This window comes from Salmo salar, chromosome 13 (genome assembly GCF_965601325.2).
Source record: "Salmo salar chromosome 13, fSalSal1, whole genome shotgun sequence".
NCBI classification, from domain to species: Eukaryota; Metazoa; Chordata; class Actinopteri; order Salmoniformes; family Salmonidae; genus Salmo; species Salmo salar.
In genome coordinates this window covers 104,340,001-104,355,322 of record NC_138303.1, presented here as the reverse complement: position 1 = coordinate 104,355,322, position 15,322 = coordinate 104,340,001, and the positions used below count along the sequence as shown (strand labels likewise).

The window sequence follows — 15,322 nt, the reverse complement described above, 5'->3', positions numbered from 1 at the left end:
GATGGCAACAACAACTGCCCGAATTACACCAGGAACACACAATCCCTCCATCAGTGCTCAGACTGTCCGCAATAGGCTGAGAGAGGCTGGACTGAGGTCCTCACCAGACATCACTGGCAACAACGTCGCCTATGGGCACAAACCCACCGTCGCTGGACCAGACAGGACTGGCAAAAAGTGCGCTTCACTGACGAGTCGTGGTTTTGTTTCACCAGGGGTGATGGTCGGATTCACGTTTATCGTCGAAGGAATGAGTGTTACACCAAGGCCTGTACTCTGGAGCGGGATCGATTAGGAGGCGGAGGGTCCGTCATGGTCTGGGACGGTGTGTCACAGCATCATCGGACTGAGCTTGTTGTCATTGTAGGCAATCTCAACGCTGTGCGTTACAGGGAAGACATCCTCCTCCCTCATGTGGTACCCTTCCTGCAGGCTCATCCTGACATGACCCTCCAGCATGACAATGCCACCAGCCATACTGCTCGTTCTGTGCGTGATTTCCTGCAAGACAGGAATGTCAGTGTTCTGCCATGGCCAGCGAAGAGCCCGGATCTCAATCCCATTGAGCACGTCTGGGACCTGTTGGATCGGAGGGTGAGGGCTAGGGCCATTCCCCCCAGAAATGTCCAGGAACTTGCAGGTGCCTTGGTGGAAGAGTGGGGTAACATCTCACAGCAAGAACTGGCAAATCTGGTGCAGTCCATGAGGAGGAGATGCACTGCAGTACTTAATGCAGCTGGTGGCCACACCAGATACTGACTGTTACTTTTGATTTTGACCCCCCCTTTGTTCAGGGACACATTATTCCTTTTCTGTTAGTCACATGTCTGTGGAACTTGTTCAGTTAATGTCTCAGTTGTTGAATCTTATGTTCATACAAATATTTACATGTTAAGTTTGCTGAAAATAAACGCAGTTGACAGTGAGAGGACGTTTAGAATTAAGGTAGGTAAAACCAACCACATATCACGATCACTAAGTAAAAACCTTAAAAATAGCCACTTTCTGCCAAATCAGTGCTAGTAAAAAGGGGGGGGGGTCAGTGGGATGGAAATGTACTGAGGTGTCGTGTGTACGGTGGGAAAGGTGCTGTGGGGCTCTGAGCGTGATGCCGGTCTCTGGGGGTAAGGTTGTGTGTCTGTGTTTGCGTGTGTGTGTGTGTGTACCTGCTGTGGGGCTCTGAGCGTGATGCCGGTCTCTGGGGGTATGGAGGTGAGGTTGTGTGTCTGTGTTTGTGTGTGTGTACCTGCTGTGGGGCTCTGAGCGTGATGCCTGTCTCTGGGGGTATGGAGGTGAGGTTGTGTGTCTGTGTTTGTGTGTGTGTACCTGCTGTGGGGCTTTGAGCGTGATGCCTGTCTCTGTGCGTACGGAGGTGAGGGTGACAGACACCACCAGGGCAGGATGAGGAATGTAGCGAGACATGGACACCTCCTGAAGCAGCTCAACACTAGCTGATGGATTAGGCCTGCAGAGAGAGACACACATTCTCTGTATTGGCCAGTTGTAAAGCTTAACCCCAGTTAAGGCCACAACCAATGTTACGAAATTTCCTTTTGGCTTGTTTAATCTTCTTTAGTAGGTTACTTTATCTTACTTCCTTATTTGTGTAAATGGTGTCTGTATTGCTCTTTCCGTATCTACACTGGTCCCATGTTTCATGAGCTGAAAGAACACATCTCATCATGTGATAGTTATTATTGGGTTTCTCATGACTCTCTTTTCACAACAATACTGATTACTGTCTGAGACCTTCTGGGTCAGGTGACATTCAGTACCTGTCCTGTCCTGCTAGTAATGTTGTGTGTGAGAGTGAGATAGTTTTGTTGTTGAGTATGAGTGGGTGTGCATGCCTGTGCCTGTCCTCAGCGTGTGTACCACCCTACCCGTCGTGTCTCCTCTCCATGCTGTACAGGCAGATGGAGCAGTCTGCTCTGAAGAGGATGATCATGTCTCTGAACACATTGAGCAGCAGAGTCTCAGAGTGCAGCTTGGTGATGGAGGAGAAGGTATTATCCAGGTTAGACGACCGCAGGTACAGACGCAGCTAGCCAGGGAGAGAAAAGACAATCATTACATCTACTCTATAGATCTACCAATCGTGTAGAAACCCAGCTAGCCAGGAGGACAGGAGAAACATTCAATACTGCTGTTCTTCTCGTCTCTCAATCAATCAGTCGGTCAATCCAATCAAACAATCATTAACTGAATCCACTGTGTCGTATCGTACTGTGTCGTATCGCACTGTGTCGTATCGCACTGTGTCGTATCGCACTGTGTCGTATCGCACTGTGTCGTATCGCACTGTGTCGTATCGCACTGTGTCGTATCGTACTGTGTCGTATCGTACTGTGTCGTATCGCACTGTGTCGTATCGTACTGTGTCGTATCGCTCTGTGTCGTATCGTACTGTGTCGTATCGTACTGTATCGTGTCGTGTCGTATCGCGTCGTATCGCACTGTGTCGTATCGCACTGTGTCGTATCGTACTGTGTCGTATCGTACTGTGTCGTATCGCACTGTGTCGTATCGTACTGTGTCGTATCGTGTCGTATCGTACTGTGTCGTATCGTGTCGTATCGTGTCGTATCGTACTGTGTCGTATCGTGTCGTATCGTGTCGTATCGCGTCGTATCGTATCGCGTCGTATCGTACTGTGTCGTACTGTGTCGTATCGTACTGTGTCGTATCGTACTGTGTCGTATCGTACTGTGTCGTATCGTACTGTGTCGTATCGTACTGTGTCGTATCGTACTGTGTCGTATCGTACTGTGTCGTGTCGTATCGCGTCGTATCGCGTCGTATCGTACTGTGTCGTATCGCGTCGTATCGTACTGTGTCGTATCGTACTGTGTCGTATCGTACTGTGTCGTATCGCGTCGTATCGTATCGCGTCGTATCGTACTGTGTCGTATCGCACTGTGTCGTATCGCGTCGTATCGTATCGCGTCGTATCGCACTGTGTCGTATCGCACTGTGTCGTATCGCACTGTGTCGTATCGCACTGTGTCGTATCGCACTGTGTCGTATCGCACTGCGTCGTATCGCACTGCGTCGTATCGCACTGCGTCGTATCGTACTGTGTCGTATCGCGTCGTATCGTACTGTGTCGTATCGCGTCGTATCGTACTGTGTCGTATCGCGTCGTATCGTACTGTGTCGTATCGTACTGTGTCGTATCGCGTCGTATCGTACTGTGTCGTATCGCGTCGTATCGTACTGTGTCGTATCGTACTGTGTCGTATCGCGTCGTATCGTACTGTGTCGTATCGCACTGTGTCGTATCGTACTGTGTCGTATCGCACTGTGTCGTATCGCGTCGTATCGTATCGCGTCGTATCGTATCGCGTCGTATCGTACTGTGTCGTATCGTACTGTGTCGTATCGTACTGTGTCGTGTCGCACTGTGTCGCGTCGTATCGTATCGCGTCGTATCGTGCTGTGTCGTGTCATATCGCGCTGTGTCGTGTCGTATCGCACTGTGTCGTATCGCACTGTGTCGTATCGCACTGTGTCGTATCGCACTGTGTCGTATCGCACTGTGTCGTATCGCACTGTGTCGTATCGCACTGTGTCGTGTCGCGTCGTATCGCGTCGTATCGTATCGCGTCGTATCGTACTGTGTCGTATCGTACTGTGTCGTATCGCGTCGTATCGTATCGCGTCGTATCGTATCGCGTCGTATCGTATCGCGTCGTATCGTACTGTGTCGTATCGCACTGTGTCGTATCGCACTGTGTCGTATCGCACTGTGTCGTATCGCACTGTGTCGTATCGCACTGCGTCGTATCGTACTGTGTCGTATCGCGTCGTATCGTACTGTGTCGTATCGCGTCGTATCGTACTGTGTCGTATCGTACTGTGTCGTATCGCGTCGTATCGCACTGTGTCGTATCGTACTGTGTCGTATCGTACTGTGTCGTATCGCACTGTGTCGCGTCGTATCGTATCGCGTCGTATCGTACTGTGTCGTATCGCGCTGTGTCGTGTCGTATCGCACTGTGTCGTATCGCGCTGTGTCGTATCGCACTGTGTCGTATCGCACTGTGTCGTATCGCACTGTGTCGTATCGCACTGTGTCGTATCGCACTGTGTCGTATCGCACTGTGTCGTATCGCACTGTGTCGTATCGTACTGTGTCGTATCGTACTGTGTCGTATCGCACTGTGTCGTATCGCACTGTGTCGTATCGCACTGTGTCGTATCGTACTGCGTCGTATCGCACTGTGTCGTATCGCGTCGTATCGTACTGTGTCGTACTGTGTCGTATCGCGTCGTATCGTACTGTGTCGTATCGTACTGTGTCGTATCGCACTGTGTCGTATCGCACTGTGTCGTATCGCACTGTGTCGCGTCGTATCGTACTGTGTCGTATCGTACTGTGTCGTATCGCGCTGTGTCGTATCGCGCTGTGTCGTGTCGTATCGCACTGTGTCGTATCGCACTGTGTCGTATCGCACTGTGTCGTATCGCACTGTGTCGTATCGCACTGTGTCGTATCGCACTGTGTCGTATCGCACTGTGTCGTATCGCACTGTGTCGTATCGCACTGTGTCGTATCGCACTGTGTCGTATCGCACTGTGTCGTATCGTACTGTGTCGTATCGCGTCGTATCGTATCGCGTCGTATCGCGTCGTATCGTACTGTGTCGTATCGCACTGTGTCGTATCGTACTGCGTCGTATCGCACTGTGTCGTATCGCGTCGTATCGTACTGTGTCGTATCGCGTCGTATCGTACTGTGTCGTATCGCGTCGTATCGTACTGTGTCGTATCGCGTCGTATCGTACTGTGTCGTATCGCGTCGTATCGCGTCGTATCGTACTGTGTCGTATCGCGTCGTATCGTACTGTGTCGTATCGCACTGTGTCGTATCGTACTGTGTCGTATCGCGTCGTATCGCACTGTGTCGTATCGTACTGTGTCGTACTGTGTCATATCGCGTCGTATCGTATCGCGTCGTATCGTACTGTGTCGTATCGTACTGTGTCGTATCGCGTCGTATCGTACTGTGTCGTATCGCGCTGTGTCGTATCGTACTGTGTCGTATCGCACTGTGTCGTACTGTGTCGTATCGCGCTGTGTCGTATCGTACTGTGTCGTATCGCGTCGTATCGTACTGTGTCGTATCGTGCTGTGTCGTATCGCGCTGTGTCGTATCGCGTCGTATCGTACTGTGTCGTATCGTACTGTGTCGTATCGTACTGTGTTGTATTGTATTGCGTCGTAACGCGCCGTATTGTACTGTACTGTGTCATATCACGTTGTGTCGTATTGTACTGTGTCGTGTCGTATTGTATCCTGTCGCATCGTATTGCGTCGTAACGCGCCGCATTGTGTCGTATCGTACTGTGTCGTACTGTGTCGTGTCGTATTGTATCCTGTCGCATCGTATTGCGTCGTAACGCGCCGCATTGCGTCGTGTCGTATCGTGTTGCGTCATGTTGTATCGAGTCCTGTTGTCTCACCTCTTCTTGCCGGTCGATGAAATTGTAACAGGCAACAACAACAAAGCCTTTCCACCAGACCAGCCCTCCTGTCACGGTCATGTTCTGCTCCTGAGTGATGTTCCCAAACAGCTTCCATTTCCTGGTGGACATGGAGTAATGTGCAAATCCCCGTCTCCCTGCTACAGCTATACACTGGCCTGCTGTGTCTATGGCTGCAAACTAGAGACGCAGGGACATCAACAGATCAAAAGATACAGACAGAGAGAGAGACACACAGACAGAGGAGACAGAGGAGACAGAGACACACAGACAGAGGAGACAGAGACACACAGACAGAGACAGAGGAGACAGAGACACACAGACAGAGACAGAGGAGACAGAGACACACAGACAGAGACAGAGGAGACAGAGACACACAGACAGAGACAGAGACACACAGAGGAGACAGAGACACACAGACAGAGACACATACAGAGACACACAGAGGAGACAGAGACACAGACAGAGACACACAGAGGAGACAGAGACAGAGACAGAGACACACAGAGGAGACAGAGAGAGACACACAGAGGAGACAGAGACACAGACAGAGACACACAGAGGAGACAGAGACAGAGACAGAGACACACAGAGGAGACAGAGAGAGACACACAGAGGAGACAGAGACAGAGACAGAGACACACAGAGGAGACAGAGAGAGACACACAGAGGAGACAGAGACAGAGACAGAGACACACAGAGGAGACAGAGAGAGACACACAGAGGAGACAGAGACAGACAGAGACAGACAGAGACAGACAGAGACAGACAGACAGACAGAGACAGACAGAGACAGACAGAGACAGACAGAGACAGACAGACAGACAGAGACAGACACAGACAGACAGACAGACACAGACAGACAGACAGACACAGACAGAGACAGACAGAGACAGACACACAGACAGACAGACAGACAGACAGACAGACAGACAGACAGACAGACAGACAGACAGACAGACCCCCCCCACTCACCCGTATAGGCCAGTTGCTCTCTAGGTATGTACTGTGAATCTACAAGAGAGACGGTATTACTGACAGGACAATACAACTCATCTGCAGCTCATATCAGGGCTAAATCTGAAGGGGATTCCCATAGACTGTAAACTGTACACTTTCACAATGTTCAAAAAGGATTAAACAAGAGATAGATGGCCAACTAACAAGTGTATATAAGGTCGTACCTGGACCACGTGCCAGTGCTTGTATCCCAGTAAAGTGCTGAGTCCCTGAGAGGTAGAGTTGGATGAGGGGTGGTGGGGGGGGCTGCCCTCCCCGCCGTGGGGGAGGTTATGGGGGTGGGGGCTCTCTGAGCTGCTAGAGGGGAGCTGGGTGGGGTCACCACAGGTTAGGTAGAGACGGTCCTCCCCGTGAAGTAACACCTGCTCTTGGTTACTCTGGAGACAACAGGAAGTCATTATTCCTCATATAAAAGACTATGCAGAATACATCACTTGTTCATACACAATCAAATGCATTTTTAAATCCCTTTAAAACATCAGCTGATATCTCAAAGTGCTGTATAGAAACCCAGCCTACAACCACAAACACACCATCTGTGTATTCATCATGTGGACGCGCCTTCAGAGAGTATTCACATCGCTGGACTTTCTCCACATCTTGTTGTGATGCAGGCTGAATTAAATATGGACTAAATTTAGATTGTTGTGTCTCTGGCCTAAACACAACACCCCATAATGTCAAAATGGAATTATGTTTTTAGAAATGTTTACAAATGAATTAAAAATGAAAAGCAGAAATGTCTTGAGTCAATAAGCATTCTAAATAAGTTCACAAGTAAAAATGTGCTTAACAAGTCACATAATAAGTTGCAGACTCACTCTGTGTGCAATAAGTGTTTAACATGATTTTTAAACGACTACCTCATCTCTGTACCCAACACACACAGATAATTTTAATGTCCCTCAGTCGAGCAGTGAATTTCAAACACAGATTCAACCACAAAGACCAGGGAGGTAAAGCAAAAAAGCAGATATTGAACATCCCTTTGAGCATGGTGAAGTAATTATTTACACTTTGAATGGTGTATCAATACGCCCAGTCACTACAAAGATACAGGAGCCCTTCCTAACTTAGTTGCCGGAGAGGAAAGAAACAGCTCAGGGAATTCACCATGAGGCCAATGGTGTCTTTAAAACAGTTCATGAATTGAATGGCTGTGATAGGAGAAAACCGAGGATGGATCAACAACATTGTAGTTACTCCACAATACTAACCTAAATGACAGAGTGAAAAGGAAGCCTGTACAGAATACAAATATCCAAAACATGCATCCTGTTTGCAATAAGGTACTAAAGAAATACTGCAAAAAATGTGGCAAATAAATGAACTTTTTATCCTGAATAGAAAAGTGTTAAATCCAACACATCACTGAGTAACACTTCATATTTTCCAAGCATGGTAGTGGCTGCATCATGTTATGGATAAGCTCTTCATCAGCAAGGACTGGGGAGTTTTTTTAGGATAAAAATAAAGAATGGAGCAAAGCACAGGCAAAGTCCTAGAGGAAAATATGAATCACTCTGCCTTCCAACAGACACTGGGAGATTAATTCACCTTTCAGCAGGAAAATAACGTAAAACATTAAGGCCAAATCTACTCTAGAGCTGCTTACCAAGGCGACATTGAATGTTCCCGAGTGGCCTAGTTACAGTTCTGACTTAAAATCAGCGTGAAAATCTATGGCAAGACTTGAAAATGGCTGTCTAGCAATGATCAATATCCAACTTGACAGAGCTTGAATATTTTTGAAATAATAAAATGGGCAAATATTGTACAATCTAGGTGTGCAAAGCTCTGAGAATTATCCAAGAAGACTCTCAGCTGTAATCACTGCCAAAGGTGATTCTAACATGTATTTACTCAGGGGGTTGAATATTTGTAATATTATTTATTTGTTTTCTATTAATTATTTAAAAAAAATATATAGATAATTTTCTTCCACTTTGACAAAGTATTTTGTGTAGATAGTTAACAATTACAAATAAATCCATTTTAATCCTACTTTGTAAGAACAAAATGTGGAAAAAGTCAAGGGGTGTGACTACTTTGAGGCACTGTAAGTGGATGACAGGGTGTGTGTGTGCGTGTGTGTGTGTGTGTGTGTGTGTGTGTGTGTGTGTGTGTGTGTGTGGTGTGTGTGTGTGTGTGTGGGGGGGGGGCATGCATATAACGCCATGTCCATAACATCACCGTGCAGGGGTTGACCGTGAGGGCGCTCTTGATGAAGTGGAACTGCAGTATGCCAGCCTGCTGGGTCTGGGCGGGAGCCTCCTCCATGTTCTCCACTAGCGCCGTCTCCTCTCTGCTGGTGATGACCCACAGGTGGTAGCCCTCTGCTCCCCAGCACATTGAGCTGATATTTATAGGGTCCTTTTTACTGCCGTCTGACCGATACCTGGAGAGAGATGGGAGGGCAGAATAATATGCCAAAATGCACCTATATGAAGTCAATGAAAGAGCGCCATCTTCAGTCTGTACTGAGGCGTACACGTCTTGTTTTTGTTGTACGGAATGTTTACATCTACAGTACATTCAGAAAGTATTCAAACCCCTTCCCCTTTTCCACTTTTTGTTACATTACAGCCGTATTCTAAAATTGATTAAATTGTCCCCCCCTCATCATTCTACACACAACCCCAATGTAAAAACAAGTTACATTTTTTTGCAAATGTATACAAAATGAAAAAACTTAAATATCCCGTTTACATAAATATTCAGACCCTTTACTCAGTACTTTGTTGAAGCACCTTTGGCAGGGATTACAGCCTTGAGTCTTCTTGGTGATGACGCTACAAGCTTGGCACCCAGCTCTGGCTGGGCCACTCAAGGACATTCAGAGACTTGTCCCGAAGCCACTCCTGCGTTTTCTTGGCTGTGTGCTTAGGGTCGTTGTCCTGTTGGGAGGTGAACCTCCGCCCCAGTCTGAGGTCCTGAGCGCTCTGGAGCAGGTTTTCATCAAGGATCTCTCTGTACTTTGCTCGGTTGATCGTTCCCTTGATCCTGACTAGTGTCCCAGTCCCTGCCGCTGAAAAACATCCCCACAGCATGATGCTGCCACCACCATGCTTCACTGTAGGGATGGTGCCAGGTTTCCTTCAGACGTGACGCTTGGCATTCAGGCCAATGAGTTCAATCTTGGTTTCACCAGATCAAAGAATCTTGTTTCTCATGGTCTGAGAGTCTTTAGGTGCCTTTTGGCAAACTCCAAGCGGGCTGTCATGTGCATTTTACTAAGGAGTGGCTTCCGTCTGGCCACATTACCATAAAGGCCTGATTGGTGGAGCGCTGCAAAGATGGTTGTCCTTCTGGAAGGTTCTCCCATCTCCACAGAGGAACTATGGAGCTCTGTCAGAGTGACCATCGGGTTCTCGGTCACCTCCCTGACCAAGGCCCTTCTCTCCCGATTGCTCAGTTTGGCAGGCGGCCAGCTCTAGGAAGAATCTTTGTGGTTCTAAACTTCTTCCATTTAACAATGATGGAAGCCACTGTTCTTGGGGACCTTCAATGCTGCATACATTTTTTGGTACCCTTCCTCAGATCTGTGCCTCGACACAATGGTTTTTGCTCTGACATGCACTGTCAACTGTGGGACCTTATATAGACAGGTGTGTGCCTTTCCAAATCATGTCCAATCAATTGAATTTACCACAGGTGGACTCCAATCAAGTTGTAGAAACCTCAAGGATGATCAAAGGAAACAGGATGCTCCTGAGCTCAATTTCAACTCTCATAGCAACGGGCCTGAATAATTATGTAAATGTGATCCGTTTTTATTTTTAATACATTTGCACAAAAAACTTTTCGCTTTGTCATTATGGGGTATTGTGTGGAGATGGATTATATATATATTTTTAATCAATTTTAGAATAAGGCTGTAATTTAACAAAATGTGGAAAAGGAGAAAGGGTCTGAATACTTTCTGAATGCACTGTATGTACATCTGTTTTCTACATTATAATGGTTTTATATGAGGGAGATAAATAAAGTTGCGTCTATCCATCAACTGTGTAGCTGACTGAACTGCAGAGGTAATTGTGCTATAGGCTAGGGTACTACTTGAAGGCATCACTCACGCAAAGTCCTCCCCCAGGGTACAGATGAGGTGGGCTCCAAACACACTCCACAGAGACAGTCCCCCGCACTCCCAGGTCACCATGGCAACACTGTAGTCAGGGGACCAGCGGATCAGCTTCACCGCACCCGTCTTGTTCCACACGTCTGAGGAAGAGGAGGTGGAAGAGGAGGAGGAACGGAGAACAGGTCAGACAGGAATATTTTCTGTAATAAGGAGGGTTTGTTAAATATCCTTTTAACACAATCCTTTTGAACCAAAACATATAACTGTCCTTGGATTTATTACTCATGTTTTTTCCTGTCTAACTTTCCAGCAACAGTTCTAGACCAGTACAGTACAGCGAGGCAGCATGAAAGAGGTATGAGACTACACAGCTTGTTTCACCACTCGTTGACAGAGATAGGATCTCCCATGATGAAAACAGAGCTCAGGTTTATCATAGGTCAATAGGATTTCACTCTGAACTCTCATTTTATACCATTCACTTCCACGAGGGGGCAGACACATACCATAACATGGAATCAACTGATTCTGTCTCATACATAGCCTGTGTTGAGGGGAACTAAACACCACCTGCAATTGCCAGTCGAAACCAAAACATGCCACTATTTACAATAAAAACAATGTGTGAGACTAGAGATAGAAGTTTGTATAAAAGGTGTGTTTAGGGGGTTGTACGTACCGGGGTAGTGTGTGTAGGGGGTTGTACGTACCGGGGTAGTGTGTTTAGGGGGTTGTACGTACCGGGGTAGTGTGTTTAGGGGGTTGTACGTACCGGGGTAGTGTGTTTAGGGGGTTGTACGTACCGGGGTAGTGTGTTTAGGGGGTTGTACGTACCGGGGTAGTGTGTTTAGGGGGTTGTACGTACCAGGGGGTAGTGTTTAGGGGGTAGTGTTTAGGGGGTAGTGTTTAGGGGGTTGTACGTACCAGGGGGTAGTGTTTAGGGGGTAGTACGTACCAGGGGGTAGTGTTTATGGGGTAGTACGTACCAGGGGGTAGTGTTTAGGGGGTAGTGTTTAGGGGGTAGTGTTTAGGGGGTAGTGTTTAGGGGGTTGTACGTACCAGGGGGTAGTGTTTAGGGGGTAGTGTTTAGGGGGTTGTACGTACCAGGGGGTAGTGTTTAGGGGGTAGTGTTTAGGGGGTAGTGTTTAGGGGGTAGTGTTTAGGGGGTAGTGTTTAGGGGGTTGTACGTACCAGGGGGTAGTGTTTAGGGGGTAGTGTTTAGGGGGTAGTGTTTAGGGGGTAGTGTTTAGGGGGTTGTACGTACCGGGGTAGTGTTTAGGAGAGAGCTCCAGCTTGTGGGAGAGCTGCATGGACCCTGTAGTGGTGTCGATACTGTACACCAACACTGAGCCACTGGAACACAGACAGAAACACGGTCACTGGATTCAATACATCAATCAATACAATTAGCCTACATTTCCAGACACACAAACTGCTGCTGAAATAAGGCAACATGAGGATTCAACAAATATTTAGATGAAAGGTTGGAGATTCAAATCACTCAGGCCAGCCACTGGCTGGGCTGTCACTCAGGTTCTCTCGGTCTCCTGCTGACCTCAGCAATACTCTGTAGCCACGCCCATCCTGCTGACAGTATCACCACAGGCCTCTAGAACCCCTTCCTATCTGCATCAGCGGAATGCTAATTACACAATCAAGCGATCCAGAGTCACACTGCTCAGCCAGCCAGCCAGCCAGCCAGTCAGCCAGCCAGCCAGTCAGCCAGCCAGTCAGCCAGCCAGTCAGTCAGCCAGCCAGCCAGTCAGCCAGTCATCCAGTCAGCCAGTCAGCCAGCCCACCAGCCAGTCAGCCAGCCCACCAGCCAGTCAGCCAGGTGTCTGATTGTGTGAGAGATTAAAAATAGTCCTGACAGTCCTGCCAAACTGGCAGATTGCACAATCCTTGAGGACCTCTTGTCAAGCACACACCAATCACAGAAAATATACACCAGATTCCAAGACACACATACCTGGCACAGCCGAAGGTCACCAGTCTGTACTTATTGTTGACAGCCACACACGTGCCGTCTGTTACATCTGCTGCCCAGACGCCCTGCAGCTGCTGGGAGACAAGGACAGTCAGACCACTGCTTTTCTACTGACACACCTTTCACTTTCTTCCCCACACACCGCGCAACACACCGCGCAACACACCGCGCAACACACCGCGCAACACACCGCGCAACACACCGCGCAACACACCGCGCAACACACAGCGCATCACACAGCGCATCACACAGCGCATCACACAGAGCATCACACAGAGCATCACACAGAGCATCACACAGCGCATCACACAGAGCATCACACAGCGCATCACACAGCGCATCACACAGCGCATCACACAGCGCATCACACAGCGCATCACAGAGCATCACAGAGCATCACAGAGCATCACACAGAGAATCACACAGCGCATCACAGTCGTTATGCTTCATTGTTTAACATGATTCACAAAACTCTGCTGCATTGTGTGTGCACTACAGCAAAGCACAGACACACACACACTTCTTACATCTGCAGTGATCCTATTGGCTAGAGGAGTGATGAACCCCAGCCTGCCATCATTCAGCACCACAGCAAAGCCATCCAGAGTCACACAGTAGGTCATGTCTCTGATGTACACCCCCTTCAGGTCCAGACACAGACCACCTGCAGAGACAAAAACAAACCCATCAGACTTATATCAGAACACAAACCGCAATGAGGGGGGCTGGCAGCGCGCGTCTAAACCCCAACGAGGGGGGCTGGCAGCGCGCGTCTAAACCCCAACGAGGGGGGCTGGCAGCGCGCGTCTAAACCCCAACGAGGGGGGCTGGCAGCGCGCGTCTAAACCCCAACGAGGGGGGCTGGCAGCGCGCGTCTAAACCCCAACGAGGGGGGCTGGCAGCGCGCGTCTAAACCCCAACGAGGGGGGCTGGCAGCGCGCGTCTAAACCCCAACGAGGGGGGCTGGCAGCGCGCGTCTAAACCCCAACGAGGGGGGCTGGCAGCGCGCGTCTAAACCCCAACGAGGGGGGCTGGCAGCGTCTAAACCCCAACGAGGGGGGCTGGCAGCGTCTAAACCCCAACGAGGGGGGCTGGCAGCGTCTAAACCCCAACGAGGGGGGCTGGCAGCGTCTAAACCCCAACGAGGGGGGCTGGCAGCGTCTAAACCCCAACGAGGGGGGCTGTATCTAAAACACATGGATAGATTGATGTAGGTCCAGATCATTATGTAAACATGGCTGGATATGGGGACTGGTAGGGCTAAGGGCAGACTGGATATGGTGGGGCTAACAGGGACTGGTAGGGCTAAGGGCAGACTGGATATGGTGGGGCTAACAGGGACTGGTAGGGCTAAGGGCAGACTGGATATGGTGGGGCTAACAGGGACTGGTAGGGCTAAGGGCAGACTGGATATGGTGGGGCTAACAGGGACTGGTAGGGCTAAGGGCAGACTGGATATGGTGGGGCTAACAGGGACTGGTAGGGCTAAGGGCAGACTGTAGGTGAGGTGGGGAGAGGATGGTATATGATATAGTCATTGGGACTGACCTCTGGCAGACTGTAGGTCCAGGGAGAACGGGACGCTACAGAGACTGATGGCCTTCCTGCCGTTGCTGACTCCATCCCAGTGGAGGATGTGTAGGTAGCCATCAGCAGTAGACACCAACAGATCTTCCTGAAGAGACAGCATGCTGAGGGGACAGAGAAAAGAGGACAAGGAGAGAGAAACAAAGCAACAAATAAATTAGAGCGGAGAGGGCGACAATAAATGAGTAGAAAATAAAGAGAGTTTTGCGACAAAGCTTAAGAAGTTGAATGAAAGGAAGAAGAACGGATAAAAGGAGACAGATAAATGTTGGTTTTAAAAGAGTGAGTTTGAAGAGAGAGGAGTATTCCTCCTGGGGAGCTGCAGAGGGACCAGGCTGGAATGTGCAGTGTACTCAGACGGTGTGTGAGTACTGAGGAGTACCCTGTAGCCCAGTCTCAGTAACCTGAATGTGGTCTGGCCAGAACACAACACTTCATCTCTCCAGAAGAGAATAGGCTAGAAATACTGGAGAATAAGGCTTCTGAATCCAAACAGGACAATACTGGGGCTTAGCTTCTCTCCTCAATTCACCCCAGGCATGCAGCCCGGAAGTCAGGCTACTGGAAGGACGCACACACAGACACACACGAAAAGCGAGGAGGAATATAACCTTAATGACCTACTGTAGTCCACAGGGACTAGACGAGGAATGTGCAAACCCGAACCCACGTTGTTATATCATTTACAGAAGACACAAATTGGTTTGGGAATAAGAGTAGGAAATCTATTCAGTGGCTGAAGTAAGTACCAAGCACCAGTCCAGAATGGGAAAACTAACTAGATTTATGATGGCCAACAACTACACCAGTGTTTACTTGGAAACTAAACACGCTTCAGTGTCCAGTTGGTGTTTGAGTGTGAGTTGTATGTACGTGTGAGTTGTGTTTAGGTGTGTGTAGGGGTGTGTGTGTGTGTGTGTGTGTGTGTGTGTGTGTGTGAGTTGTGTTTAGGTGTGTGTAGGTGTGTGTGTGTGTGTGTGTGTGTGTGTGTGTGTGTGTATGTGAGTTGTGTTTAGGTGTGTGTGTGTGTGTGTGTGTGTGTGTGTGTGTGTGTGTGAGTTGTGTTTAGGTGTGTGTAGGGGTGTGTGTGTATAGATGTGAGTGAGTGAGTGAGTGAGTGAGTGAGTGAGTGAGTGAGTGAGTGAGTGAGTGAGTGAGTGA

At 48.8% G+C, this 15,322-nt stretch overlaps 1 protein-coding gene across 7 annotated transcripts in view; it reads right to left on the bottom strand.

Annotated features, from left to right (window-relative positions):
• Positions 1–15,322, bottom strand: part of LOC106568439 (guanine nucleotide exchange factor subunit RIC1) — a 114,113-nt gene that overhangs the window by 40,880 nt on the left and 57,911 nt on the right. For 6 of the 7 annotated variants that reach the window (XR_014380213.1, XR_014380211.1, XR_014380212.1 and 3 more), the window contains exons 5-15: positions 14,123–14,265; positions 13,102–13,238; positions 12,557–12,648; positions 11,852–11,940; positions 10,583–10,727; positions 8,700–8,904; positions 6,671–6,883; positions 6,462–6,500; positions 5,466–5,666; positions 1,884–2,044; positions 1,327–1,465 (exon numbers count right to left, since the gene is read on the bottom strand). Coding sequence is in view for 2 of the 7 variants with exons in the window: in XM_014138769.3 (XP_013994244.1) it covers positions 1,327–1,465; positions 1,884–2,044; positions 5,466–5,666; positions 6,462–6,500; positions 6,671–6,883; positions 8,700–8,904; positions 10,583–10,727; positions 11,852–11,940; positions 12,557–12,648; positions 13,102–13,238; positions 14,123–14,265 (1,564 nt within the window). In the remaining 5 variants the exon portion in view is untranslated. The remainder of the gene's footprint in view (positions 1–1,326; positions 1,466–1,883; positions 2,045–5,465; positions 5,667–6,461; positions 6,501–6,670; positions 6,884–8,699; positions 8,905–10,582; positions 10,728–11,851; positions 11,941–12,556; positions 12,649–13,101; positions 13,239–14,122; positions 14,266–15,322) is intronic. The other variant, XM_014138770.3, reaches the window with a different exon arrangement.